General features: G+C 35.2%; 4 protein-coding genes and 1 pseudogene across 11 annotated transcripts; 3 read left to right on the top strand and 2 right to left on the bottom strand.

Moving 5' to 3' along the window:
* Positions 1 to 114: 114 nt before the first annotated feature.
* Positions 115 to 5,229, top strand: LOC147484305 (squalene epoxidase 1-like). Of its 6 annotated transcripts, XM_086575406.1 has the most exons (10): positions 115 to 321; positions 411 to 702; positions 792 to 1,067; positions 1,899 to 2,111; positions 2,591 to 3,206; positions 3,294 to 3,440; positions 3,509 to 3,620; positions 3,960 to 4,406; positions 4,828 to 5,079; positions 5,199 to 5,229. In XM_086575406.1, exons 2-5 carry the CDS (start codon positions 667 to 669, stop codon positions 2,699 to 2,701), a joined length of 636 nt encoding a protein of 211 aa, XP_086431532.1. In that variant the 5' UTR covers positions 115 to 321; positions 411 to 666; the 3' UTR covers positions 2,702 to 3,206; positions 3,294 to 3,440; positions 3,509 to 3,620; positions 3,960 to 4,406; positions 4,828 to 5,079; positions 5,199 to 5,229. The 6 variants fall into 6 exon arrangements, with proteins under 6 accessions (XP_086431532.1, XP_086431533.1, XP_086431534.1 ...); XM_086575407.1 differs by having other exon boundaries at positions 2,968 to 3,206; positions 4,828 to 5,229; XM_086575408.1 differs by having other exon boundaries at positions 2,721 to 3,206; positions 4,828 to 5,229.
* LOC147484306 (chaperone protein dnaJ A7A, chloroplastic-like) lies at positions 3,546 to 4,748 on the bottom strand. The gene is made up of 3 exons (XM_086575410.1): positions 4,235 to 4,748; positions 4,063 to 4,139; positions 3,546 to 3,965 (listed from the first exon to the last, which is right to left on the bottom strand). Exons 1-3 carry the CDS (start codon positions 4,417 to 4,419, stop codon positions 3,826 to 3,828), a joined length of 402 nt encoding a protein of 133 aa, XP_086431536.1. The 5' UTR covers positions 4,420 to 4,748; the 3' UTR covers positions 3,546 to 3,825.
* An 8,349-nt stretch (positions 5,230 to 13,578) lies between the features above and the next one.
* LOC147484304 (pterocarpan synthase 1-like) lies at positions 13,579 to 14,019 on the top strand. Its single transcript, XM_086579737.1, has one exon. It carries the CDS (start codon positions 13,579 to 13,581, stop codon positions 14,017 to 14,019), a length of 441 nt encoding a protein of 146 aa, XP_086435863.1.
* Positions 14,020 to 15,202: 1,183 nt separating this feature from the next.
* LOC147484303 (dirigent protein 22 pseudogene) lies at positions 15,203 to 17,643 on the top strand (annotated as a pseudogene). The gene has a single exon (XR_015203499.1). The product of XR_015203499.1 is annotated as a dirigent protein 22 pseudogene (transcript).
* SCL3 (scarecrow-like 3) lies at positions 17,056 to 19,323 on the bottom strand. Of its 2 annotated transcripts, XM_086575401.1 has the most exons (3): positions 18,911 to 19,323; positions 18,735 to 18,805; positions 17,056 to 18,619 (listed from the first exon to the last, which is right to left on the bottom strand). In XM_086575401.1, exon 3 carries the CDS (start codon positions 18,594 to 18,596, stop codon positions 17,163 to 17,165), a length of 1,434 nt encoding a protein of 477 aa, XP_086431527.1. In that variant the 5' UTR covers positions 18,597 to 18,619; positions 18,735 to 18,805; positions 18,911 to 19,323; the 3' UTR covers positions 17,056 to 17,162. The 2 variants fall into 2 exon arrangements, with proteins under 2 accessions (XP_086431527.1, XP_086431528.1); XM_086575402.1 differs by lacking the exon at positions 18,735 to 18,805.
* Positions 19,324 to 25,164: the final 5,841 nt, after the last annotated feature.

Raw genomic sequence — 25,164 nt, 5'->3', positions numbered from 1 at the left:
ACTAGAAAACATGGCCAAGCCGGATGGACCGTACTGATAATTAAAATGTATGTTCATTATTGTATTTACTGCGCCTGAATATCTTTGTTTCTTCGCGTGTAGGTTCAAGCATGCAGTTTACTTCGGTATGACATGAAACAATTCCATTTGAGCTTGGATGTCGGAACTAAATATGAGAATCAGAAGGTGCACATTGTTGAGTACCTAATTGCTTTTGAAATCTCATTGTGACTTTGTAAGGATATATAGAATGAATACCATATTTGAGTTGGCGATAGCGGTGAAATGGCCAATTATTTGAAGACCGTGGTAGCTCCTCAGGTATATACTAGCTGGTGTACGTGACTTTTTACATCTTTTAAATTTTTTTTTTTGAAGGCATTACTTACTTGGCAACATTTGCATTTCAGGTCCCTCCTGAGCTATATGATTCCTTCATAGCTGCAATTGATAAAGGACACATAAAAACAATGCCAAACAGAAGCATGCCAGCCGCTCCCCATCTGACTCCCGGTGCTCTATTAATGGGAGATGCATTCAACATGTGCCATCCTTTGACTGGTGGAGGGATGACAGTAGCTTTATCAGATATAGTTGTGCTACAGAACCTTCTCATGTAAGGATATATAGAATGAATACCATATCTGAGTTGGCGATAGCGGTGAAATGGCCAATTATTTGAAGACCGTGGTAGCTCCTCAGGTATATACTACCTGGTGTACGTGACTTTTTACATCTTTTAAATTTTTTTTTTTGAAGGCATTACTTACTTGGCAACATTTGCATTTCAGGTCCCTCCTGAGCTATATGATTCCTTCATAGCTGCAATTGATAAAGGACACAAAAACAATGCCAAACAGAAGCATGCCAGCCGCTCCCCATCTGACTCCCGGTGCTCTATTAATGGGAGATGCATTCAACATGTGCCATCCTTTGACTGGTGGAGGGATGACAGTAGCTTTATCAGATATAGTTGTGCTACAGAACCTTCTCAAACCTCTCACTTGAATTTGAATGATGCGCCTTCACTTTGCAGATACTTAGAATCCTTTTACACTCTTCGTAAGGTAAACTGGGTTATTTGATGGTATCTTCCTGAATAACTATGTTTAAATAGGTACAGTCCCCATTGTTTGAAGTAAAGACGAAAATAAATGAAAGGAAAAGAGTGAGATTTGGCTACAAACTTAATTAAGAGATAAATCTGGACGGGAAGTATAAGTTATTGACTTCTACTATTCATCCAAAATAATTATATGTTGACTGCTAATGATATGCCCCTTCCCGTCTTTTAATAATCTGGACGAAAATCATAGTGTGTGCAAGCTTAGCATGGTGACTTTCTTCACACTATCAAGAAAATCATAGTGACTTTCTTCACACTTTCGTCAAGAAACAGAGTTGGCTTCTTCAATTCATTTTGTAATACAGAGAGATCCACGAGTGTGCTTTCCTGAATTTCATTGTTCAACAAGAGTGAGTGGAGCCTAAGAGTGTGCCTGTATAAGCTTTCTGCTTGGTGTTTGTTCCTGATCAGATCAGCTTATTATTCCATCCAGTCTATAATATCAGTTCCTACCAACTAAAAGGTCATCAGCTCTATATATACTATATAAATTCTCTTCTTCACTTCATGTATAATTAACATCCATGGATGGTCATCGTCTTATAATGTAATGCTGTCAAAACCAGCTCCATAGTTTATGTGGTTCTTGGGTATACTTGCTATATGCAAATTGGCATGAGAGTTGGAAAAACGCATATTTTGTTTATCGTTTTGCTTAGGACACGGGTGGAAAAAGGCTATTGCTGTAGTGGAAACTTCATGTTTTTGGCAAAGTCTTCAATTCATGATACTGTCGTGGAGATTACTGATGCACAGGTCTTCTGATTCATAGGGCCTGAAAGATAACTCCAGTCGCGCCTTGATTGGAGTGAAAAGAATGGGAGAACTCGACTCAAAGCCATTCCAGGAGTCTTGCAAGCGTAAGTATTCTGCAGATGAAGCTGATGAGAAGGCTTTAGTGCTGTGTTCACAATGGGAGGAGTACTTAAAGGACCCAGATTGGCATCCATTTAAGATCATCCAAGTTAAGGAGGATGTTCATCAGGTATGTCTTCTCACTCTTCTATGACAACTGATACTTCCTACATACTGTCTATATAAATGGGATCTGACTATGCTTCACTTTCCCATAAACATCAGTAGTCATGGCTGTCTTTAGTAGTCATCTCTATTGATGATATGCATAATTGTATTATATGGACTTGATGTCCGTACTTCCTCACCAAATGTTATTGTACGCTCACAAGAATGCGAGTAGGTTGATATATAATTGGCCAAACTGATAGGTGAATGTAAAGTATTTTTGTTCTAGCAACTGGTGGTTAGGCCAGGCTTCTTTTCCGAGGCATATTTATAATGAAACAGATAAGATATTTAAGTATGTTGAAGGTGCTTTTGTAGGATTTTGTGTTTTGTTGGTATTAGTTACGATGCGACTTTTATAGGAGTATAAAAGATTTGGCGCTTATATTTTGGTTTTTCAGTAACCACGTTAATATGATAAAAATGGCATTCCTAATGCAGGAAATTGTTAACGAGACTAACAGTCTTGAGCACTTTTATCAATTTTGTTTGTCAGCACCTTACGTAGGACCACTGAAAACACTGCTTTTGGGGTTTCACCCAAAGAGCTAGCTACTTATTTCCTTTTCAGGCCAACAACAAACATTAGAGTGAAGATAAGATCTCTGTGTGCTTTACCTTTTGAATTTGATATAGAGGAAAGTGGCAGACCAAATATACAACCAGCAGTACCTGCGCTCTCCGCTCCATATTCATTTACCACACCACCAGCATATAGAATTGTGAAATAAAAGCATTCAGTAGAATGAGACGCATTGCCATCAATAGAAGTCAATCTAGCCTGAACCTTAAAGCCGGCTTTGACACAAGCATCACAGGATCAGGAATCTGAGAGGTCAGCTTGACACGCTGTATCGATCTGCGTGGTTGGTCCCAACCTGTCAATCCAATCCTGCTTAGTCTCAATACCAGCACAAATATGTGGACCTGTCTGGAAGCGCTCAGGGCTGCCGAAACACGTGGAGGCAATATCAGGAGGAAGAGACAGAGACTTGAGTTTAGATTGGAAGTCTAAGACGCAGGCAGAGGCGGCTGGAAGATCAGGAAGTTGAAAGAGGTAGGTTTCTATTATTATATGTTTTATAATAATAATGTACTATAATTTTGCCACGTTTAGAATAAGATTGAATGTATATTTTGACAGGCTTCCGAGAAAGTTGCCACAGGAGAATTGAGTTCTGCGGTTGCTATTGTTAGACCTCCTGGACACCATGCAGAGCCGGATGAAGCAATGGGATTTTGTTTATCTAACAATGTTGTTATTGCTGCCAGTTATCTTTTAAACCAAAGGGTATGCCATATTTTATTAGTTTTAAGTATACTATATAGTTTTGTAATGTTATGTATCTATTTTTTCAGCCAGAGTTAGGTGTTAAAAAGATATTGATTGTCGATTGGGATGTACATCACGGAATGGGACCCAAAAGATGTTTTGGAAGGATCCTCGGGTGTTGTACTTCTCAGTTCATAGGTATATAAGTATGACTCGGTAAAACTCTTTTGCAAATGCTATCCTTCATTTCATATATAATGTGGTTTTGGGGATTAAGTAAAAATTCACTGAATTTACCTTTCTTATTCCCTCAAATTCCATTGTTTTAATTTTGATCGCTCTTAATTGGATCATGAGGAAGTCACTTCCTTCAAATGTTTCCCAGTACTGTTCTGCAGAGGCATTAGGCATATAACAGTTGAACATACCCCAAAAGTTTCCAAATGGAGCTCCATAAAGATGGCATCTGCTGAGCTTTTTGGCCTAAATCGCTATTTTGTGAATTTGTACACTTATGTGTGTCAAATTTTCCTTCAGGAGTTCCTGGAGAAGTAACAAGTTCCTTGAGTCCTTAGATCACCATTCAACAACATTCAATCCCCTATTTACCTTATTGCAGTAGACAGAAAGAGAAAAGTACCAGTAGAGTGGCTGGAATGGACTGTTCTTGATTCCTTGAGTGAAGCCAACTTCTCAACAAGTCCACGCTCTGTATCACTATCATTGCAGCAAATAACAAAGAGTATTGAAGGAACATACTCTTGGGGACAGTAGCATATAAAACAAAGAGTGCTCGAGAAAAAGAGTTGAACCTGATGTTTTTTGGGATCATGACACTAACAATGAAGTGATGATCACCCCGAATAGACGGTTTCTTGAAGTTAGGAACCCCCATGGCTGACAATTTTACCATATCTCCAGGCTGAATTCCAGGAAAGATTTGAAGATCTTTCATGCCCTCAACTGTTTCCACCTGATATTCATGTAAGAATGCCATGTCAGTATATACAATATATAGAAGAGCACAAAGTCATACAAATAACCCATATAAGTAAAATTGGGAATTTGTAAATTAGTAAACGTTATACAGCTAATTCAGATATAGAATTCCTCATATTTATAGGTTCTTTATCTCAAATATGTGTAAACTCTTATTCATATCAAGAGCATAAATAGTGTGCCCACTATGTTAGGAACAAGGTTCCAGTTGGTTAGAATTGAGGTTCAGAGGAGCTTCCCATCTAGAAGAGTTGCCGAAAAGCTATGTGCAACTAAGTATGGGATCTTCTGTACTATTAAGGGAAGGTAGGCACCCCAGGGGCGGAGGGGGGTGTCCTATTCATGAACTAGAACGAATTAGTGTACAGTAAACCGAGTAGTCATTTAATACTTATAAATTATGCAGTGTTATTGAGGTCAAGACAACGTCTCCAGCATCCAAATCTAAGGCCAAGGACAAGTCATCTGCAAAGACAAAAAAGGAACAGCCCAAGGCTTCTTCCAAGCCTTCTCCAAATGGAACAACAGGGAGTGGCATAACAGCAAGTGCATACAATCCACTTTCACGAACATTTCATACCCTTGAAACAGCACCTACTGCATCCTCCCCACAGCAATGGCCGATTCCGGAATATAGATGAGACAGACGATCATTCAGGTAGCTCACTTGGCACTGGGGTTGAGTATGATTCTGTCTCCAACAATAGTATTTGTAAACCCTTTGTTGTCTCCATTAAAACCTTAACCGCTCTCACTCTCCGATATTCAATTTATCAGCTAATCTATTGAAAAGCTAAAGATTCATTTATATTGGCTTACGAGGAGGAAGGTCAGTCAATACTCTGCCAATGGTAGGTAATGCAACTAATGGTAGATAGATAACGGTAGGTAATGTTGTATTGTAGTTGTTAATAGTTTGATAAAAGTAAAAATAGTTAATCGTGAACTATCAATGTAGCAGGTCCGGCCGCAGGCGGACTAATTGGCTAGTATATATATAGTTACACCCTCACCCCAATCTATTTTTTGGAACACTCGCAGGGACTCCAGTTTTTTCTAAACTCTATTACTACTTATAAAAAAGTATGATATAAATAAGAAAACAATCCCATATAAAGTTTCATAGAGTCTCCAACTTTTTTTAAACACTATAACTAATTACGAAAAACCAATTCCATCTAGAGTTTTACAAAAGCAATCCTATCTAGAGTTTCATAGAGTCTCTAATTTTTCCCAAAAAATATAGCTAATTACGAAAAAAATATATGAGACAAAAAAACTAAATTGCTAAAAACAATAGTTTCCACCGAAAACAATTTTCCTAAAACCCTTTCGATTTGATGCGTCATCCACAATGAGATTTCAACATTTATTCATAGTTAAAGATTCCAAAAATCACAATTCTGGTCACAATAATTACGGCAGATTCCAATTAAATTTATAAATTTATAAATTTTCAACACTATATATATATCACAATTCTGGCCACAAATATATATATATATATAATTTTCAGTTAAAGTGGACGTTGGGCTTAAATAAATTATATACCAAATCAAAACAAATTACATGTGAAAAATTAAATTATACAAAAAATAACATCACAAAATATATAATAGAAAATGGAAAAAAAAAAAAAACGGCAAAGCAATAATGACAAATATTTCAAAACATATATAATATTGAATGAAACTAACGTCAAAGAACAATTAATGGGGAACCAAAAACTAAATTCAAATGCATCGAACTAACCTCAAATAATATTTAACCGGAAATCGGAAACTGGATGCAAATGCAAGCATTAAACTAATCTTAAAAAGTAATTAATAGAAAATCGGAATATGGATACAACTGCATTAAACTAGCCTTGAATAATAATTAACGGGAAATCAAAACTTGGATGCAAATACATCAAACTAATATAAAAGAAATAATTGTCGGGAAATCGGGAACTGGATGCAAATGCATTGAACTAACCTCAAAGAAAAATTAATTATAAATTGGAAACATGATGCAAATGCGTGGAACTAATCTTAAAGAATAATTAACGGAAAATCAGAAATCGGATGCAACTGCACTAAACTAATCTTAAAAAATAAACTAGATGCAAATGCATTGAACTAACCTCAAGAAATAATTAACGGGAAATTGGAAATTGGATGCAAATTCATTGAACTAACCACAAACAATAATTAACGGAAAATCGAAAACTAGATGCAAATGCAACCTTATCAAATAATAAACGAGAAATCGAAAACTGTATACAAATGCATTAAACTAATCTCACAGAATAATTAACGGGAAATCAGAAACTGGATGCAAATGCATTGAGTTGATCTCAAAGAACAATTAATAGAGAATTGGAAATTGGATGCAAATGTATTGAACTAACTACAAAGAATAATTAACGAGAATCAGAAATTGGATTCAACTGCATTGAACTAACCTCAAAATATAAATAACGGAAAATCAGAAACTGGATGCAAATGCATTGAACTAACCTCAAAACATAGTTAGATTATATGTTGTGAGAATGTCTTAATAAATATAGTTTTGTATTTAAAATGGTGTTTATCTTATCTCTTTCTGTATGACTGGTAACTCCTTATTATTCAAGTAACTTCAATATATATGAACTTCGCCTTATTAGGCAACCTCACAAAACTTCAATCAAATTTATATTATTAAACAACAAAATAAAGTTAAAGGGTTTTATCAAAGGTGAGTTTTTTTTTTAATGGATAGTGAGGTTTTCACGTTATAAGAAATTTGGATGAGTGATCAATATAATATTAATATATAATAGTTATGCATATTTGCAAATATTTTTTAGAATAATTAATATAATAACACCCGCTCGTAGATAATCTTTGCAGATTCCACATAGTGAGTTATGCATAATTTAAAGAATAATTAATGGGAAATCGGGAACTAGATAATCTTTGATGATCCCACATAGTAAATCAAACATAATTTATTTTTTATGTCATGTTTGCAAGGACACTACAGATGGATCAGTAGAAGTTGGTATTACATACCACATTGGATAATTAAAAGGAACCCGAAAATTGGATTCAAATACATAACTGAACTCAAAGAGTAATTAACGGAAAATCGAAAACTTTATGCAAATACAATAAACTAAACTCAAAAAGTAATTAACTAAAAATCGGAAACTGGATGCAATTGTATTAAACTAACATCATAGAATAACTAACGGAAAATTAGAAATTGGATGCAAATCCTTAAAAAATATTTAACGGAAAATCGTAAACGGTATGCAAATACATCAAACAAACCTCAAATAATAATAAATGAGAAACCATAAACTGTATACAAATGCATTGAACTAAACTCAAAAAATAACTAACAAAAAATCAAAAATCGAATGCAAATGCATTGAACTAACCTCATAGAATAATTGGTGGGAAATCAAAAACTAAATGCAAATATGCATTAAAACAACCTCAAAGAATAGTTAACGGGAAATCAGAAACAGGATGTAATTGCATCGAACTAACCTCAAAGCATAAATAATCAGAAACTAGATGCAAATGTATTGAACTAACCTTAAAGAATTATTAACGAAAAATTAGAAACTAGATGCAATTGCAATGAACTAATCTCAAAGACTAATTAACAAAACATTGAAAAAGGGATGAAACTACACTGAACTAACCTAAATGAATAATTAACAGGAAATTATAAATTTGATCTAAATGCATTGAACTAACCTTAAAAAATAATTAACAGGAAATCAGAAACTTGATGCAAATGCATTGAATTGACCTCAAAAAACAATTAACATAAAATCGGAAATTATATACAACTGTATTGAACTAACCTCAAATAATAATTAACGGAAAATTATAAACTGGATGCAACTGCATTAAACTAAAATTATAGATTAACTAACGGAAAATCAGAAATTGGATGCAAATGCATTGAAATAACCTCAAAGAATAGTACGTGAATTGAAAATCGGAAGCCGGATGTAACTGTATCGCACTGATGACCTCAAAGCATAAATAACTAGAAATTATAAACTATCGAACTAACCTAGAAAAACAATTAAAGGGAAATCAGAAACTGGATGCAGATGTATTGAACAAATCACAAAGAGTAATTAACGAAACATCAAAAATTGGATGAAACTGTACTTAATTAACCTTAATGAATAACTAACGGAAAATTATAAAGTGGATGCAATTGCACTGAACTAACCTCAAATAATAATTAACGGAAAATCGAAAACTTAATACAGCTGCATTGAACTAACCTCAAAGAATAATTAATGAGAAATTGGAAACTGAATGCAACGTACTACATTGAACTAACCTCAAAGAATAATTAATGGAAAATAAGAAACTTGATGCAAATGCATTGAACTAATAACCCTAAAACATGTTTGTATTATATGTAGGGGGAATAAATGTCTCGACAAATATAGTTTTGCATTTTAAGTAGTGTTTATCATAATTTTTTTTATTATGATTAAGAATGTCGTGCTATTCAAGTAGCTTCAATATTATCTTCGTCATATTGGGCATTCTCACAAAACTTCAATCAAACTTCTATTATTAAACCTAACAACAAAAAGAAGTCGATGAGTTTTATGAAGGTTTGGTGCTTTCTTTTTATAGAGAGTGGTGCAAGAAATTTGAATGACTGATTAATATAATTTTCATATCTCATAGCTATGCATAGTTGCTAATATTTTTTACAATAATTTAATATAACGGCACCCGTTCGTAGGACGGGTTCGAAAGCTAGTTTCAACACTAGAACGAGCCACCATATTCTGTTTCTTGCTCTTTCAAGTGACCAAATTACCTCCCACAAAGGTATAATAACCAGAAATTGACCGTCGATCAACTGGACATCCTACCCAATATACATCTGTATAGGCAGTAATAATAGATATATGCCCATTTTTCCGCATCCAAATACCTCTGCCTGGTGAACCTTTCAGATACTGCAGTATTCTAGAAACTGCATTCATATGTTGAGTCCTTGGAGCATGCATAAAACGACTAACTAAGCTTACTGCATAAAAAATATCTGGTCGGATAATAGTTAAATATATTAGTTTACCAACTAATCGCTGATACTGACCAATGTCAGTAAGAAGATCACCGGTGTTGTCTAACTTGGCTCCACTGTCAATTGGAGAATCAGATGGTTTTATCCCCAGCTTTCCTACTTCACGCAAAAGATCCAACACATACTTTCTTTCATTAAGAAATATGACCCTTTTTTAATAGGCAATTTCGATCCCAAAAAAGTACTTCATAATACCCAGATCATTGATGGCGAATTTCTTGTGCAATAGATCCTTGAGCTTAGAGATTTTGATATAGTCATTACCGGTGATAACTATGTCATCAACATAAATAAGAACAACAACCAAGCCTGACCTGGTAGACTTAACTAATAATGAAGGATCGGCATCACTCCGTTTAAGACCGGTCATGACTAGAACAAAACTGAGCTTGACATACCATGCTCGTGGAGATTGTTTAAGTTCATAGATAGTCTTTTTTAACTTGCATACTAATCCAACCTTAGCCTCCTTTGGATGTCCAGGTGGGATGCTCATATACACTTCTTCTTTAAGATCACAGTATAAGAATGCATTTTTAACATCCATCTAAAATAATTTTCTATCTTGATTTACAGCTAAAAACACAATAACTCTAAACGTGTTCATCTTTGCAACTGGTGCAAAAGTCTCCTTGTAGTTCTGACTTCTGACCATATGTTTGGGTGAATCTCCTTGCAACGAGTCGAGCTTTAGGCCTCTCTAAAGAACCATCACTGTTGAACTTGTTTCTGAACACCCAACAACAATCAACTGTCTTCTTTCCGTAAGGTAGCATAACAATCTCCCAAGTCTCATTCTCGTCTAGAGCACACGCCCCTGCATCTTTCTTCTCCTATATTCTCATATGATAATGCCCTACAAGTTGAGCCTTCTTTATTAGAAGCATCCATATTGACAGTTAGGCCACCTCTAGATGATGTTCCACCTTTAGTAGCAGAGCCACCTCTAAAACTTCCTCGATCTTGTAGAAGTACTGCCACCTATTACATCACTGTGATGTTGATGTTGACAATTGATTTGTGTAAGTGTACTTAATTCCTCCTCCTGTTCTTCTTGCTCAATCATTTGGAAGGGATTTACATTCTGCACAATTGGCTTACTAGGTTCAACTCAGATGTTGATTCGAGGAAAACAAGGGTTTTCTATCAAGGCATTTCCCCGTCACATTAAGCCTTGTGAAGTACTGTACATTTAGGACTACATGGGATGTACTTGCTCTTCACTAGAAAGTCCTACTCAGCTGTGTTATACGCTTATTATACTATGGTCCGATCACATTGTAACCGTTTCTGGCATGTTGAAAAAGTAGTATGTTTTGTTACATTTCGAGAAAAGAAATCTATTTCCTAAAATATTCATTGATTTTCTTAACAGTGGCAAAGATTGGAATAAGTCAGGTGTGATGAATTGCGCCAATTCAAGGAGAGACATCCATTGAAGGGTTCCATTTACCCAGGAGGTGTACATCCGGCAACAAAGATAGTGAGGGAAGTGTTGAGTATAATTAAAAAGTCAGTGCATTTGCTCGACTTGACGACTCTTTCACAGCTCAGAACAGATGCACGGCTGGCATTTACAATGGTGTCCGGGGAATGGATTGCACCCATTGGTGCCTCCCTGGTCTCCCTGATACTTGGGACCAAATACTTTACACTTCTCTTATTCGTCCTGTGAGAAGTGCTATATCTCTCAAGGAAAATTAATGATAAGACTTTGAGATCGAGGACAATAATGGACTAAAGGCAGTGCTCTTTGTTACAAGGCACAGGTAAAGCCCAAGACTTACAGAACGTGGAGAACCTTTTCCCACCCTATGTTGAAACAGAAGTAAAGGAAAAGCAACATCTTTAAACCAAACAACAATCTTCTATTGGCTCTGTTATATTGTATTACTTAACTATGATTAGGTGATACAAGTCATAAGATGAAATACTTGTGTGTATGCCTCTTATCCTGTCACATGTTTTACTTGACTACTGTTTGGTTGACATTCACACCTATTTACTAATTTTTTATATTACAAAAAAAAAAAAAAAAAAAAAAAAAAAAAAAAAAAAAAAACTTTAATTAAATATTGAATACATAAGCACCCAATTGATTTATACAAAAAAACATCTCCTTCCCAATTTGATGAATAAAATGAAGTTTTAAACAATACATGAAAAAAATTTAATGTGAGAAAATAAAAAAAGCGGAGAGAGAGAAAATATATAAGATTTATTATTCCATTACTATGATTTCCATGAAGGAGAAGAGAGAGAGAGGGGAGGAGGAGAAAAAGACAGGGAGAGCATTCTTTATGTGTTTTTTTTATTTTTTTTTTCTCTCATAGATAGAAAACACATTTTAGTGAATCTGGGCTTTTCTTTTGGATTTGCTTATCCACACTTTTGTGTTTCCGCAATTCAAGAGACTTACTAGAGTATCCACGTTTTAAACAGACCAAACATCTATACAAAATAAACATGACTGCCACGTCACCAATTCCTGAATATGGACTCTCTATTCACATTGCCAAACAGAACCATATCATTACATTCACTGAAAAATCAGCTACCCCCAAGGTGCTTTTCACTGAGGACACTAAAATGAAGAATACATGGTGGGTTTCTGAAGGATCACAATTAGTTAAAAGAGTACCGAAGCTTGGGAGACCATATCTCACTTCTTTCAGAAGATTTCAACAACTCTGCCAATTTTAACAAAGAAAAGATACTATACCAGCTACACTCTTGTATCATTGGCTTCATTGCGTCTCTTCATCAAATGTATTCCATATATCACTCACCACTTTGGAGATGACAAACTTTTGGTAAAAAAATAGAAAGGAGACAAGTAGTAGAAGGTGAACTGACTATTTAATGGAGTTGTTTACCTGTTTAGTTATCTATTCGATCTACGCCTTCAGTGACCATTGTGATACATTACGCAATGCAATATATAAGTAGTATTTATTAACAGAAGATGTGATAGCACATGTTCTAGATAAATTGTAACATTATATGATACTCATCATCATAATTATTTAAAAAAACTAAAACTCATACATATAATAGATAACCAGCTGAGAGGAACGCCCAAAAATACCGAAGGCCATCTTAATTGTTGAAGTATATGATACAGTGAGAAACATTATATTATTACTTGAGAATTATAAGAACAAAATATGAAGATATCTCTAAATGGTGACACTATGGTAGGATATCAAGTTAAGAATAGAATGTAGAAATATGTCCAAAATATCTCCAGATGATCATGGAATATATCTACATGGTAGGAAATTAAAATTAGTATATTTGATATGATTTATTTCCATGTTAATGTGATGAAATATTTTTATTTAAACTCATAATGAGTTTATCAATGTAACACAAATAATGAATCATTTTTTTCTAAAAAAAATAATAAAAAAAAAATAAAAAAAAAATAAAAATGCTTCTTTATTATTTGTGTTATATTAATCAACTCATTATGAGTTTAAATAAAAATATTACATCACATTAACATGAAAATAAATTATATCAAATATACTAATTTCAATTTCCTAGCATGTAGATATATTACATGATCTGGAGATATGTTGGACATATTTTAACTTGATATCCTCATATTTTGTTCTTATAATTCTCATGTAATGATATAGTGTTTCTCACTTTATGCCAGGTGTAGCAATGTGTTGCCGCTAGTCTAATAGTAAAAGTCATGGGTTAGAATAGTTAGCCAACTACCAGGAGTAGATTATTTGATTCCAAATGGAAAGTCATGTTGTTTAGACTTTAGAGCATGAAGAAGTGATATTTTCCTCCAGAAGGTCAGCTACCATTCAAAATTTTGAACCCCACAAACATTTAAATGATCAACAACTCCACTTTCTCTCCACGATTTAAGCACCCTGGGACGGTCTCTTCCTGCTTTTAACCTCATCAACAGTTCTAAATCTTCTAATGGCTTCTGCTCCGACTTACTTCTTCAACTTCATCCTTCTCTCAACCTTGTCCATCATCACAAATGGGAAACTCTGGTTGGTACTCTGAAACCAAACTCACGGACAAAATGGAGGAGAAAGTGACTAATTTTCATTTCTACTTCCATGACACCATAAGTGGTAATAACCCATCAGCCATAGTAATAGCTGGGCCCAAAGACAACTCAAGTTTTGGTACTACAAGGATTGCCGATGAACCTCTGACAGAAGGGCCAGAACCCACATCGAAACTCATAGGAAAAGCACAAGGGATATATTCAGAGGCAGCTCAACAAGAGTTGGGTTTGCTGATGATCTTCAGTTATGCTTTCCTGGAGGACAAATACAACGGTAGTACACTCAGTGTCTTGGGGAGGAATCCAGTGTTACATACAGTGAGGGAGATGCCAATTGTTGGAGGGACAGGTCTTTTTCGATTCGCTCGTGGGTATGTACAAGCACGTACGGTTACGTTTAATGTTCTAGGAGATGCAGTTGTTGAGTATAATGCGACTGTAATCCATTATTGAGAATCTTATGTTTCTACTACTAGTCTTACTTTTAGTATGGACATTTTTTCTCAAGTAGTTCTAGTGTCTGCTTATTGTTATAGATGTGTGACACCATAGAACTGATTTTGCCCTCCAGGAGAATGATGGCGATCATTGTATTCCCAAACCATATTTATACTATCAATATACATGCAATTACTCTTCATAATGATTGCTTGTGGCCTTGTGGTTCTATATGAATTCCTGTATTGCGATTAGCATGAGTGTTGTTCAGTATGTGACTCAGAAAGATCGATAGTTGTCAAATTACAAGAACTGTAAGACCCTCAAGGATTGAATTCAACATAGAACCAGATCATATATATGTACTCGAATTTCTATCTCGATTACAAACGTCTGTGTAGTTTAGGTTGTACTAGATCTATTGTGAAGAAATAAGCCATTTTTCACTTTAATTTGCTTTTAGCTCTACAATTCTACGTTACTACATACAGGCAATCTCATCAACAGAGCCACAGAGGGATGAAAGTCCCTAAAGGTAATTGCCTCACCTAGCAATGAGAAGGCGCCAACGTCCCAACCACCCCACTACAATGTATTGGAGTACCTATTCTGCATGTGGAAACATGAGTAAAGAAAAAGTATTAGTTATTTCTAAAGCAAGCATGCTCCGAGAAAGTCATATAATTATACCCCGGGAGTCAACGACAACCAACAGGTATCCACTTGAGAAATGGAAGTTCATTAGCATTCTGTAAAGATGTTTTAACATGGGTTATGGGAACATCAAGCTCCTGGGTAGGTGAAATGATGAGAGAGACAAACCTTTTTTAAGAACACGTCTCACTCAACTCTGAAGACTACGAAAATGTGTCATATGCCCACGAGAGTGATCCTCTTCAAATATATATTCACTCATTATCAATGGCCACACCAATGCCGTTATGCCTAGTTATATTCAATTCACCAAATTAGAAATGCCATTATGTCCAAAATCACACACTCTTCTCGTATATTGGAACAGAGAAAGGGAGATTCCCTATAGTTGGATACCCACTCTAGAACATAAATATGAGATAAAAGCGCATGGTTAGATGGAACCAATGATTACCCGACTGGCCAACTTAATTACGTTATTCTAATCCCAATGGTCTTATATTGGTCGGTTTAGAAGTCTCAAAAGTGTAATGTCCTCCAAGTTTAGCTACCACGCCAACATCAAACCACATAATATATAACCATAAACTCCCCTTCCACTACCGACTACACTATTTTCAGTACCCATTAGCTTCATATATTCTGCCTTTCTAACCTCAACAACTATAGCAATGGCTTCTGTTCTCACAAACTTCTTCAACTTGCTTGTTCTCTCAACCATATTCATCATCACAAATGGAGAAAACTCTGAATGGATTTCTGAAACCAAACTCTTGGGACAAATGAAGGAGAAAGTCAGCCACCTTCACTTCTACTTTCATGATACTATCAGTGGCGGCAAACCATCAGCCAAGCAAATAGCTGGACCGAAAGTCCCTGGATTTGGCACTATGATGATTGCAGACGATCCCTTGACAGAAGGATTCGAGCTCACGTCGAAACTCATAGGAAAAGCTCAAGGCATATATGCATTGGCAGCTCAAAAAGAGCTGGGTTTGCTTATGGTCTTAAATTACGCCTTCATGGAGGGAAAATATAACGGTAGTACACTAAGTCTTTTGGGGAAGAATTCCGTACTTCATCCAATAAGGGAGATGTCAATTGTTGGAGGGACTGGGCTTTTCAGGTTCGCTCGCGGGTATGCACTTGCAAAGACTGCTTGGTTTAATACCAAAGGAGATGCAGTTGTCGAGTATAATGTCACCGTACTTCATTATTGAATATCTTATGCTTTCTGCTACTATTTTCAATTTCTTTCACCGTAGACCCGTAGTTCATAATGACTTTTTCTGGGGGAAATGGGCATTATCTTTTGGAATTTTTCCTAAACCACTGAAAATTTCCTGTTCTTATCAAATTTAAACTAGCTTTTAGTGATTGTGTATCAGTAGTGTGCAAGAGCGTGTGTTTTTGTCCTTGTGAGTTGGTACTAGCACGAGCATGTGTCACTGTCATTCAATAATGCACTTGCTAAAAAGACGGTTCTGAACATATATTAAGAAGTTTCCTATCGAAAAAAAAAGAACATAAATTAAGAAGCTTAAGAATAATTTCACTGTTAGTACTTAGTATAACAAAGTGTAGACAGTGGAAGGAATTAGAAAAACTCAACATGAAACCCGATGCGCGCATACACTTGATCTGGGATTTTCAGAACTTGGATTTACCACCAATATATGACCAACCGAATTAGGTTGGCTTATTAATACTATAGATGTTTTTCACTGAATAATCATCAGTCTTTAAGAAATCTTTAGTGCGCTAACCCTCAATTCCTCACTACAAAACTCTACACTTATGACAGTAAAGGTTAGTCCCGGCCAACACTTTTTGTTAACCCGTTCGTTCAACTTCTGTTGATTTGGTATGTTGTTTGCATTGATTTTGATATCTGTGTGAGTATAAAGTTTGTTCTTGACACTGAGCACCGAGTTATCGGGATGAACATTTAACCTATTTATGCCTAATCCCCAACAGAACAATCAACAACCACCTATGCAGCCCGAACAGTAAACCACAGTTCCTAGCACCAGATTCAATATGACAAGTCCAAAAATGACCTCAAAGATCAGCATGTTTGATTAAGCGTAGGTTTGGAGCCCATCCACCACCCTAACAGACTAACATGCAGTATAGCGATGGATCCGAAATACTGCCATACGGAAAGAAATGATAAAATGATGAGATGATGGAAGGGGAATTAGAATTGGTAGAAGAACTAAAAGGAAGAAGAACCCACTTAGACGATAAAAGAAAGAACCACCAGAATGTGACATATCAGAAGTTTTCAACTAGTTCACAAGAACAAACCCCAACCACGACCCAAATGAATTAACTAGTAGAGGGAAATTAAATAGGAAAAGAATAAAAACAATGCATAATCAAAAAATTCAAAGGTTTTCTTGAAACAGTATAACTTTGCAGATAATAAAACTTACAAAACCTTTCTACATCGAAGAAGAAACAGGAAAAAAAAAACTAAAAAACCACAATGACCAGGAAAATCAGTCATACCTCCTACACCTCCAAGACGAAACCGAAAATAGGGCTCTATCTTGCCAGCAAATTACTTGACATCCGTTCTCTTCTTTGATCCTATAGCCATCACAACCATAGCTCTGCAGCAACCTTCTTGCCTGTTGTAGACCAAAATAGCTTAAAGGCACTCTTCCAAAACCAGCAAGGTCTAGTCTCTGTACCCATTTCTCAAGCTTCTCATGCCTCTCTTTCCTCTCGACTCCTTCACAAGCAACAATATTCTTAATCTCTTCTCCAAACAACATCTTCTCTACCTTAATTCGCTCCATCGATGCTCTTGGTACAGTTGACTCCAAGCAATCAAACAGTGATCCGTAAAAGTACAAAGCCTCCAAGAGCCTCTCCATCAGGGTGGATCCATTATGATTTGATTCTTGCTCTGCTACAACCATGACTTTCGGTGATAAGCCCCAAAGAGCCATAAGAAAACTCTCCATTTTTGCCGAAGAAGGTAAAAATAGAGGAGATGATGATGCCGAATCAGGACTTGGACTATACCCATTTGCCATATCTTTCTCCATCAATTCCCCTAGTGTGCTCTGGTTCATCTTTAGCACTCTATGAAAGTGAGCGGAACTAAAGTTCCTGGATGGCGGTGATGATTTCTTTCTATGGATTTCATCGTCGGAAGCCAAGAGGGAATGTAGTTGGAGGATGGAACTGATGGCCACAGCCTCTCCAGTCTTAACACGAAGGCTTTCAATGTCGAGGTTCTCTAATTTGCTCACTACAGGATTGAACTGAAATGGAATATCCAACTTCTCAGCTTCCTCCGTCAATCGAAGGGCTGTTTGTTCCAACACCTCTTTCTGTTCATGAATGCCTGTAATTCTCAAATGTGGTGGACCTTCCCTCCGAGCACTCAATGCTTGAATAAGAGCAATCCATTGTGCTGGCTCAGCTGCATTGAGATCAATTATGTGGACTATCTTTTCCCCTTCCATAGCTTCTATGATAGCTTGATTAGTAATAACAAACGCAAGCTTTAAGAAGGGGCAAAGATCAAAGAAAAATCTCCTCACCATTATACCCTCAGCAACCGATGATATCTTTGTGGCATTAAGAGCTTTATATATACCAGGCAAGGCTTTGAGAACCCGGTCTGCGAGCGCCTGCATGAAATAAGCAGCAATACGCTGCATAGTATCGCCATCAGGAGAAGCAAGCTGTGAAATTTGGTCAAGACCAATATTTGCATTCTCAAGACTACCCGCGGCGACATGGTTGGCACAGGATATAAGGAGATGAATCAAATACAATCCACGCTCCTCCGACTTCATCTCCCGTATCCACGGAGATCCTAATCCAGGTGACAGCGACATCAAGGAGAAGAACTGAAGAGGCGACGACGATGTAACAGATGATGATCCCTCATCTTGAACCATTCCTTCCATTAACATTCACAATGACAACGAAATTAAAGCTGAAAACAATCAGAATATTAATTAGCATAAAAACAATCTGAATGCATCACAACAACAAATTCCACGTGATTCTAACTAAATGAAACACCACTTAAACACTTTAGAGAACTAAACTCAATACAGATAATTCAGAAACTGGGCCTTGTCCAAGATGATTCTTTGAGCAAAACCAAATATTCCAGACACTGAATATGCACAAAACAACTACATAATTATAATCATATGAAGCATAAACAAGTAGCTCAAACATAACATTTATAAAAAAAAAGATAGGAAGATAGAACAGTTACCTGAAACAGAGCTATATAAGTAGTATAGTTTCAAAGACACCAACAACTTAAAAACCAAAAATGGATATTGAAATCTGTCTATAAATGTGTGTACTCGTTTCTTTCCTTTCTTTGTGCTTGAGTGTTTGGGCAGTTGAGACTCTGTTTTTTGTCTAAACAAGGAAGATTATTAAGAGAGTTTAATTAAGACTTAAAGAGAGTGTTTGAAGAGAGTTAGAGACAATTAAGGAGAAAGAGAGATGAGTTGTCGTTATTGTTTTGGTGTCAAGTTTTGAGTTTTGAAGAATATCGAATTTTGTATCTGCCTTGGACTGAAAGTGAACTTTCTCTCTCCCTCTTTCCCTCTGTTTTTTAACTGTTTAAGTTCTTTTCCACTACTCCCAACTGTTTCTTTACCACATTCCCTCTGTGTCCATTGTGTCCTTTGAGATTGAAAGCACCTTATATTTAAAGGTCAAATGTTTGAAAAGTCATAAATCAGTGATTTGTTGATTTGAGGTCAATATTAGGTTCACATGTGATTAACCACTTAACCAAACATTTGGTAAAAGAGTAAGACCATGAAAAATGTGTTAACATGACATGAAACTATGAAAACTACTAGAAGCACAGAATCTACACTGTTACTTTTGTCTTGACATATTTTTTTCATCACTTTAGATGTTGTCTTTATCTTAGATGGACAGAGAATATCAAGTGCTGGCCAAACTTAGTATTATTCTTCAATGTAACACCCCTCCAAACATGCCCTAACAAAACAAAACAACACTCCACCAATTTGTTGTTTTGTGAGTGAGTGTGGTAATAGCAAGGAAAGTTTTGTGAATACTTCCAAACCCTCAAATTTGTTTTCTTCACCAAGAGGGTATATAGTCCATCCATTTGTATTGTTATTATATAAGGACAATGAGACAAGGAAGTTGAGAAGAAGCCAAAAGTAGGAACACATTTAACTCTATCAATGGACTGTAGGTGGCAATCCTTAGAGAACGTACCCTACTTCGAACTTTCAAATTTTCATTAACTTTTACAACCAAATTGTGCCAGCCATATTCTCATCTTCCTATCTACTCACACGGTTAGATGTCATTCAGCCACCTTAACACATGTCTTGTGGTAACACTGTGATTGATGGGTAGCACTGATGGCGTACATGTTTTGGGCCGCAAGGCCATAAACATGCATGGTCTACACTGTTTGAGGTTATTACCAATTTAATTACCGAACAATAATAATGTTGAGATTTTATGGTCCGACCCAGTAAGCTATTATATATGGGTGTATTTGATTGGACACTGGGCCAGGCTCATTGAAATTCTTTTGTGGTTTGAAACCTGAACACATCCTACCGATCTTGGAGAAATTTGATATTGCACCGAGGTGATGTGTTGTGTATTTCAAATTTTTTGTTTAAATCTTCACGTGCTTTTCTTTAATTCTTTCTAAATCCATTTTTAAGGATTCAAACTACATAGTTGTTGTGTTTGTATTTAGTAACTCAAGAACCTAGTGTAAGATGATCTGTTCTCAAACTTATCTGAGGACTCCTTCCGAGGTTGGAATAGCAACACGCCAGGTGCACTTTCAACTTATCTAGCTTGGATAGATAATGTTTGGCATCTATTGCTATATCCTCCGCAAGGTCGACATGTATTCCTTCTTCACCTCCAACATTTGGATTATATCTAACATGCCAACCCTGTCTTTACCTGCCCTAATGGGTTCATAGAGTTAGTTTTCTTCTAGGTTAGTTTTTGTTAGTGCATGAAAGAGAAAGTTTAGTGCTTTCACTACATGTTTAGGCTACTTTGGGATTTAGTTGAAAAGCAAACAAAAGTTTAACTATTAGTATAAAAGGCTGTGACCTTTTAACTTTACGTTTGTTGTTAGCATGTTGTCTTGTGTGAAGGTGTCGGTTCAAACAATGTTTAAAGGTGGGGTGCTGTTTACAAGAAGAGTCCACATTTGTTGCTATGTGGGTATTTTTCAGCCTATAACTTCCACATTCACTAAACAATAAGGACCCACAAAGATATATAGAAATAAGCATAATCTTCCACCTTTGAAGGTGATTTCAGTTTCTATACTCATAGTTAGAAGTGGTTGAAGAAATTGCGTATTGGACAAGAAGTTGAATATAATGATAAAGACAGCATTATTTAAAGAATCATATTATCATATGGTTTGCCGTGTTTGAGTTCATTTCATAAAGTTTAAATCATGGGCTTGGAATTTTTGAAAATGAGACAAGTAAGGTGTATCATATAAAACTTCAAAACTTTTGGTTCTTACTGAGTAGAGAGAAAGAGAAAGTTTGTTTGGTTGGTTACTCTCGTCTTCATCAGTGACTTAGGTTGTTATTTGGAGAAACTATGGCATGTGCATTTTGTTCTTAATGGGCCAAGATTCCTATTAACAGTGCAAAAACTTCTCAAAGTCAAGTGTAGTAAGTGTTAACTGTATTTTATATAGGGGCTTTTGCAGTTGCCAATTAGTAAAATTGGTAAAACCCATAAGCGATACTATAGGTCCCGAACCAACAGCATCAAAGAGTTACTTATCTCATTTAAAATAAATTTATTAATAAAAATATATATATAAGAACTCAGATCCAATGAACTAGGAGGGAAATTAGTTCATACGGTCGCATGCTGAGCCTAGCTAAGGAGCCATCAATATCGAAGACTAATGCCCAATGGTGTTCTTTTTCTCTTCTGATCCGTGGATTAGTTTAATTAATTATGGAGCCCGAAGAAGCTTTTACCTGGGCAAATGCCAATTTATGGTTTTACGGATATACCACTTCGGTCCATAAGGCCATACAGTGAACTTACCTGATATTTCACCAAGTGTAGTGATCAAAATTCAAATGTATTGGATTCTCAGACTACAAAAAGGTCCTACACAAACCACATTCACTAACTCCAGTCGACCGATTAGTGGTGTTATTTACTTGGTTATCATTTACATAATTGCATTTCGTACATGGTACCTGATCCAGTTTGATGATTAATCACATGCACAAACTCAAGTCCAAATAAGAAACGTGGTGGTGCGGTGCCTAACATTATCACTTCATTCACTCGAGCCTACCTTTGCCAAATATTTGTTGTGCCCTTTTCTACTCAACCAAACTCCTTGTTCCTGAAGAAGCAATTTCTTTGCAACACGCGATCATGCTAGTATACTACCATTTTGACTAGTTCATTCAGCCACATTCAAGTCACACAGTTTCAAGATCTGCATCAATTGTGAATGAGTATTGAGATCCAGGGCCGGCTCAAGCCAAAATGTGGCCTTAGGTGAGGCTTTTATTTCCTAGACCATCTATAATCACCAAAAAAATTCACTATATATTCACAATTTTATTATAAATTAAGAGCGAAAATCTAGTATCATGACTCAAATCGAACGAAAAAACGATAAGAACGTAACCAAATAAACATCAAAACTATAAATAAATAAAATAATAGATTCATATTGAAATTAAAAAAAAAAAAAAAAAAAAAAAAAATAAAAAAAATCAAATTTCACAAAAATTGTTAGTATTAGATGATGAATTGATGATTAACCGTTTAGAACTCAAAAGTGAAATTGACAAATGGTTAGACTTGAAATTGGTGAAATAGAACAAGTGAGAGAGAAAGATTTAATGAGAGAAGTGTAATGACAATTTCTTTAATTAAGACAGTTTAATTAAGAGAGAAGAAGAAAATGCATAGAATGTGGAGATTCTTTCACTAAACGTGGGATTTCTCATTTGTTTTTATTTTTATAATGAAACAATTTAATTAAATTAGCACACTCCTACAAAAATTGAAATTACTACGCGCTTGTAGCCATTGGATTCATATTAATACATCAAGATGTCATTTGTGTGGACTATTGGATTGTATACACTCTACATTAATTCACTCCCAAATTTAGTGCGTGGATAGAAAACCCATTTGTAAACAAATTGACTATTATATCATTTTTTAGTGTTTTTTCCTTTATAAAATTAGGTAATAATAAACAAATATGTGGATAAATTATGAAATATGAGGCCTTCCAAATTTGAGGCCTTAGGCGGCCGCCTAACTCGCCTAAGGGTTGAGCCGGCACTATTGAGATCAACAAATTCAAGAGATCTAAATATAGGCCAGATAGATCATTCCCGCATCAACAACAACCCCTTATGTGTTTGTCATTAAAAAGTTATTTGAATTTTGTGTAGATGCATGAATGGGCAAGTCAATAGGAGTTGATGTAGAACATAGAGCCTATGTAATTGTTTTTAGTAAATCCAAATATAATAAAGACAAATTATTTCCATTTTTATTCTTTAAGCCTAATTTAGAAGTGTTTAGAAGTCTATTTTGTGAGTTATATTCTCTTACTATTAAAAGGTTATTATTACGATATAGATAGATTAGGAAAATGTTTCTTAATATTTTAGTAGGTTTCTAAGATGATTTGGTAGAGTTCTCTATATAAAGGGCTTCATGAATGAAAATTGTAATCAACTCTTCAATATTATCAATAAATTTATGTTTTATTTATTTAATTTGAACTTTTAATGCTCGATCAATGAATTTACAGTTGGTCTAAGGTTGATAATAGTGAAGAACGTTCCCAAGATATAAATAATGGTTTTCTTTTGTTCAGAGTATATTTGGATTGAATATTTTTATTGACGGATTTGTGTCTCACCACCTAAGGTTGATATCAAGAAGGCAAAAAAAGGAATTTTCAATCAAGGGAGTTTAAGAACTTATAGTGACTCCAAAGGAGGATAAAATAATGGTTTTAATTTTTTGTTCACATGATAGAGAACACCCCCACAAAAATATATTTGGATTGAATATTTTTGAAATTAAAAAATTCTAAGCCGTTGGATAATTTGTGTCTCACCACCTATAGTGTTCAAATGAACTGATTTTTTTTTCATTGAAGACCACAAAAAGTTTCTAAATTGTAAAAGTAGGAATTTTCAATAACCAATTCAATCAATTCCAACACACCAACCATAGTGCAACTTTTACATCTTCCTGTTTGATTTTCTACCATCCACATTTTTCATCTTCCACCCCCCATCACCCTACCACCAACAATCTTTACTCACCATTGTTTTAATTAAACCACCACCACCACCACAAAAAATATATATAAAAATTTCTCAGTTAAATCTACAACAACTTCATGCTCGAATTTGTGCGAGCTATCGAACAAAGATTTTGAGTACTGATAAATGTAAAAACGATAGTTTTACCTACTCTTAACTAGTTATGCTATGAATAAGTAAAACTAAATGATGTTTACGCTATATGATCAAAGTTATACTCTCGTTATCGTTCAATATGTGGAGTAGAGAATTCGTTCCACTCCTAACTCGTTTAGATGTAATGTTTCCTAGTTTATGTAATTCTAACAAAATCAATGAGAGTAATGAAATAAAATTATGCTAAGATGGTGATTTAACTAATTTAGATGTTATGATTTAAACTATGACAATTCAATACTACTACGATGTGAATATGGGAAGGAATTAGGGGGATTTGATTTCACTTTGAATTCAACTTAATAAAATAACATAGATTTGTTGTAATCATAATCTTTATGTTTTCATATAAAGATTGTGTTTTTCTAATCCCTAATTATTCATGATAATTTTGTCAACTAATAATTAGCATGTGAAGTAATTTAAACTCATTCTCATGGCGAATTAACTACCTTCTAGAGTGGAATAGATTATTACGACTACTTCTACTACAATAACACAATCAAGTTTTCATCAAAGCTTTCTCAAACCCCTCTAATAAAAATTTTAGCTTCGATTCATCAAACAATCATTAATAAATGAATAAGAAGAAGACATCTTTGAAAAATGTAAAATTACTTTATTAATCTAATGAAAAAGAGTCTAATGGTTCAAAACTATATTAAAACTAAGTACTGACTAATTAATTAAGTCTAATCTATATTATGAATATAATCTAAGTAAGTCATAAGAGTTTAACCTTAGTTCTCTTTATATAGAAGATGCTAGGTCTACAAATTCGTGCATGGGCTTTGGAGCCATGTTTTGGGCCATAAAATCGAGCCCAAAACTTGATTACTTCGATCCAAAAAGGGTTTATCTGCTGGAAGTTACTATAATAGCATTTCCATCCAATTTTTGCTCCTCTGATCGGGTCAAGGTTTGGACCATTAGAAAGCTCTTTCCGAGCCGGTCGTTTTGACATATGGTAGGAACAATTCCGAGGTCGGAGTCC

This window comes from Coptis chinensis, chromosome 8, assembly GCF_015680905.1.
Source record: "Coptis chinensis isolate HL-2020 chromosome 8, ASM1568090v1, whole genome shotgun sequence".
Taxonomy (NCBI): domain Eukaryota; kingdom Viridiplantae; phylum Streptophyta; class Magnoliopsida; order Ranunculales; family Ranunculaceae; genus Coptis; species Coptis chinensis.
Note: the sequence above shows the minus strand (reverse complement) of the source record. Positions and strands in the feature narration are given on the sequence as shown.

Bases quoted from the DNA above. Each gene is read 5' to 3' on its own strand.
- LOC147484305 (XM_086575405.1), top strand. From the start codon at position 667: ATGGCCAATTATTTGAAGACCGTGGTAGCTCCTCAG. The intron at 703-791 runs GTATATACTACC...TTTGCATTTCAG, and splicing joins AGACCGTGGTAGCTCCTCAG to GTCCCTCCTGAGCTATATGA. The intron at 2,112-2,590 runs GTATGTCTTCTC...TTCCTAATGCAG, and splicing joins TTAAGGAGGATGTTCATCAG to GAAATTGTTAACGAGACTAA.
- LOC147484306 (XM_086575410.1), bottom strand. From the start codon at position 4,419: ATGGCATTCTTACATGAATATCAGGTGGAAACAGTTGAGGGCATGAAA. The intron at 4,140-4,234 runs GTTCAACTCTTT...CTGCAATGATAG, and splicing joins ATGATCCCAAAAAACATCAG to TGATACAGAGCGTGGACTTG. The intron at 3,966-4,062 runs GTACTTTTCTCT...TTACTTCTCCAG, and splicing joins CCATTCCAGCCACTCTACTG to GAACTCCTGAAGGAAAATTT.
- LOC147484304 (XM_086579737.1), top strand. From the start codon at position 13,579: ATGGAGGAGAAAGTGACTAATTTTCATTTCTACTTCCATGACACCATA.
- SCL3 (XM_086575401.1), bottom strand. From the start codon at position 18,596: ATGTTAATGGAAGGAATGGTTCAAGATGAGGGATCATCATCTGTTACA.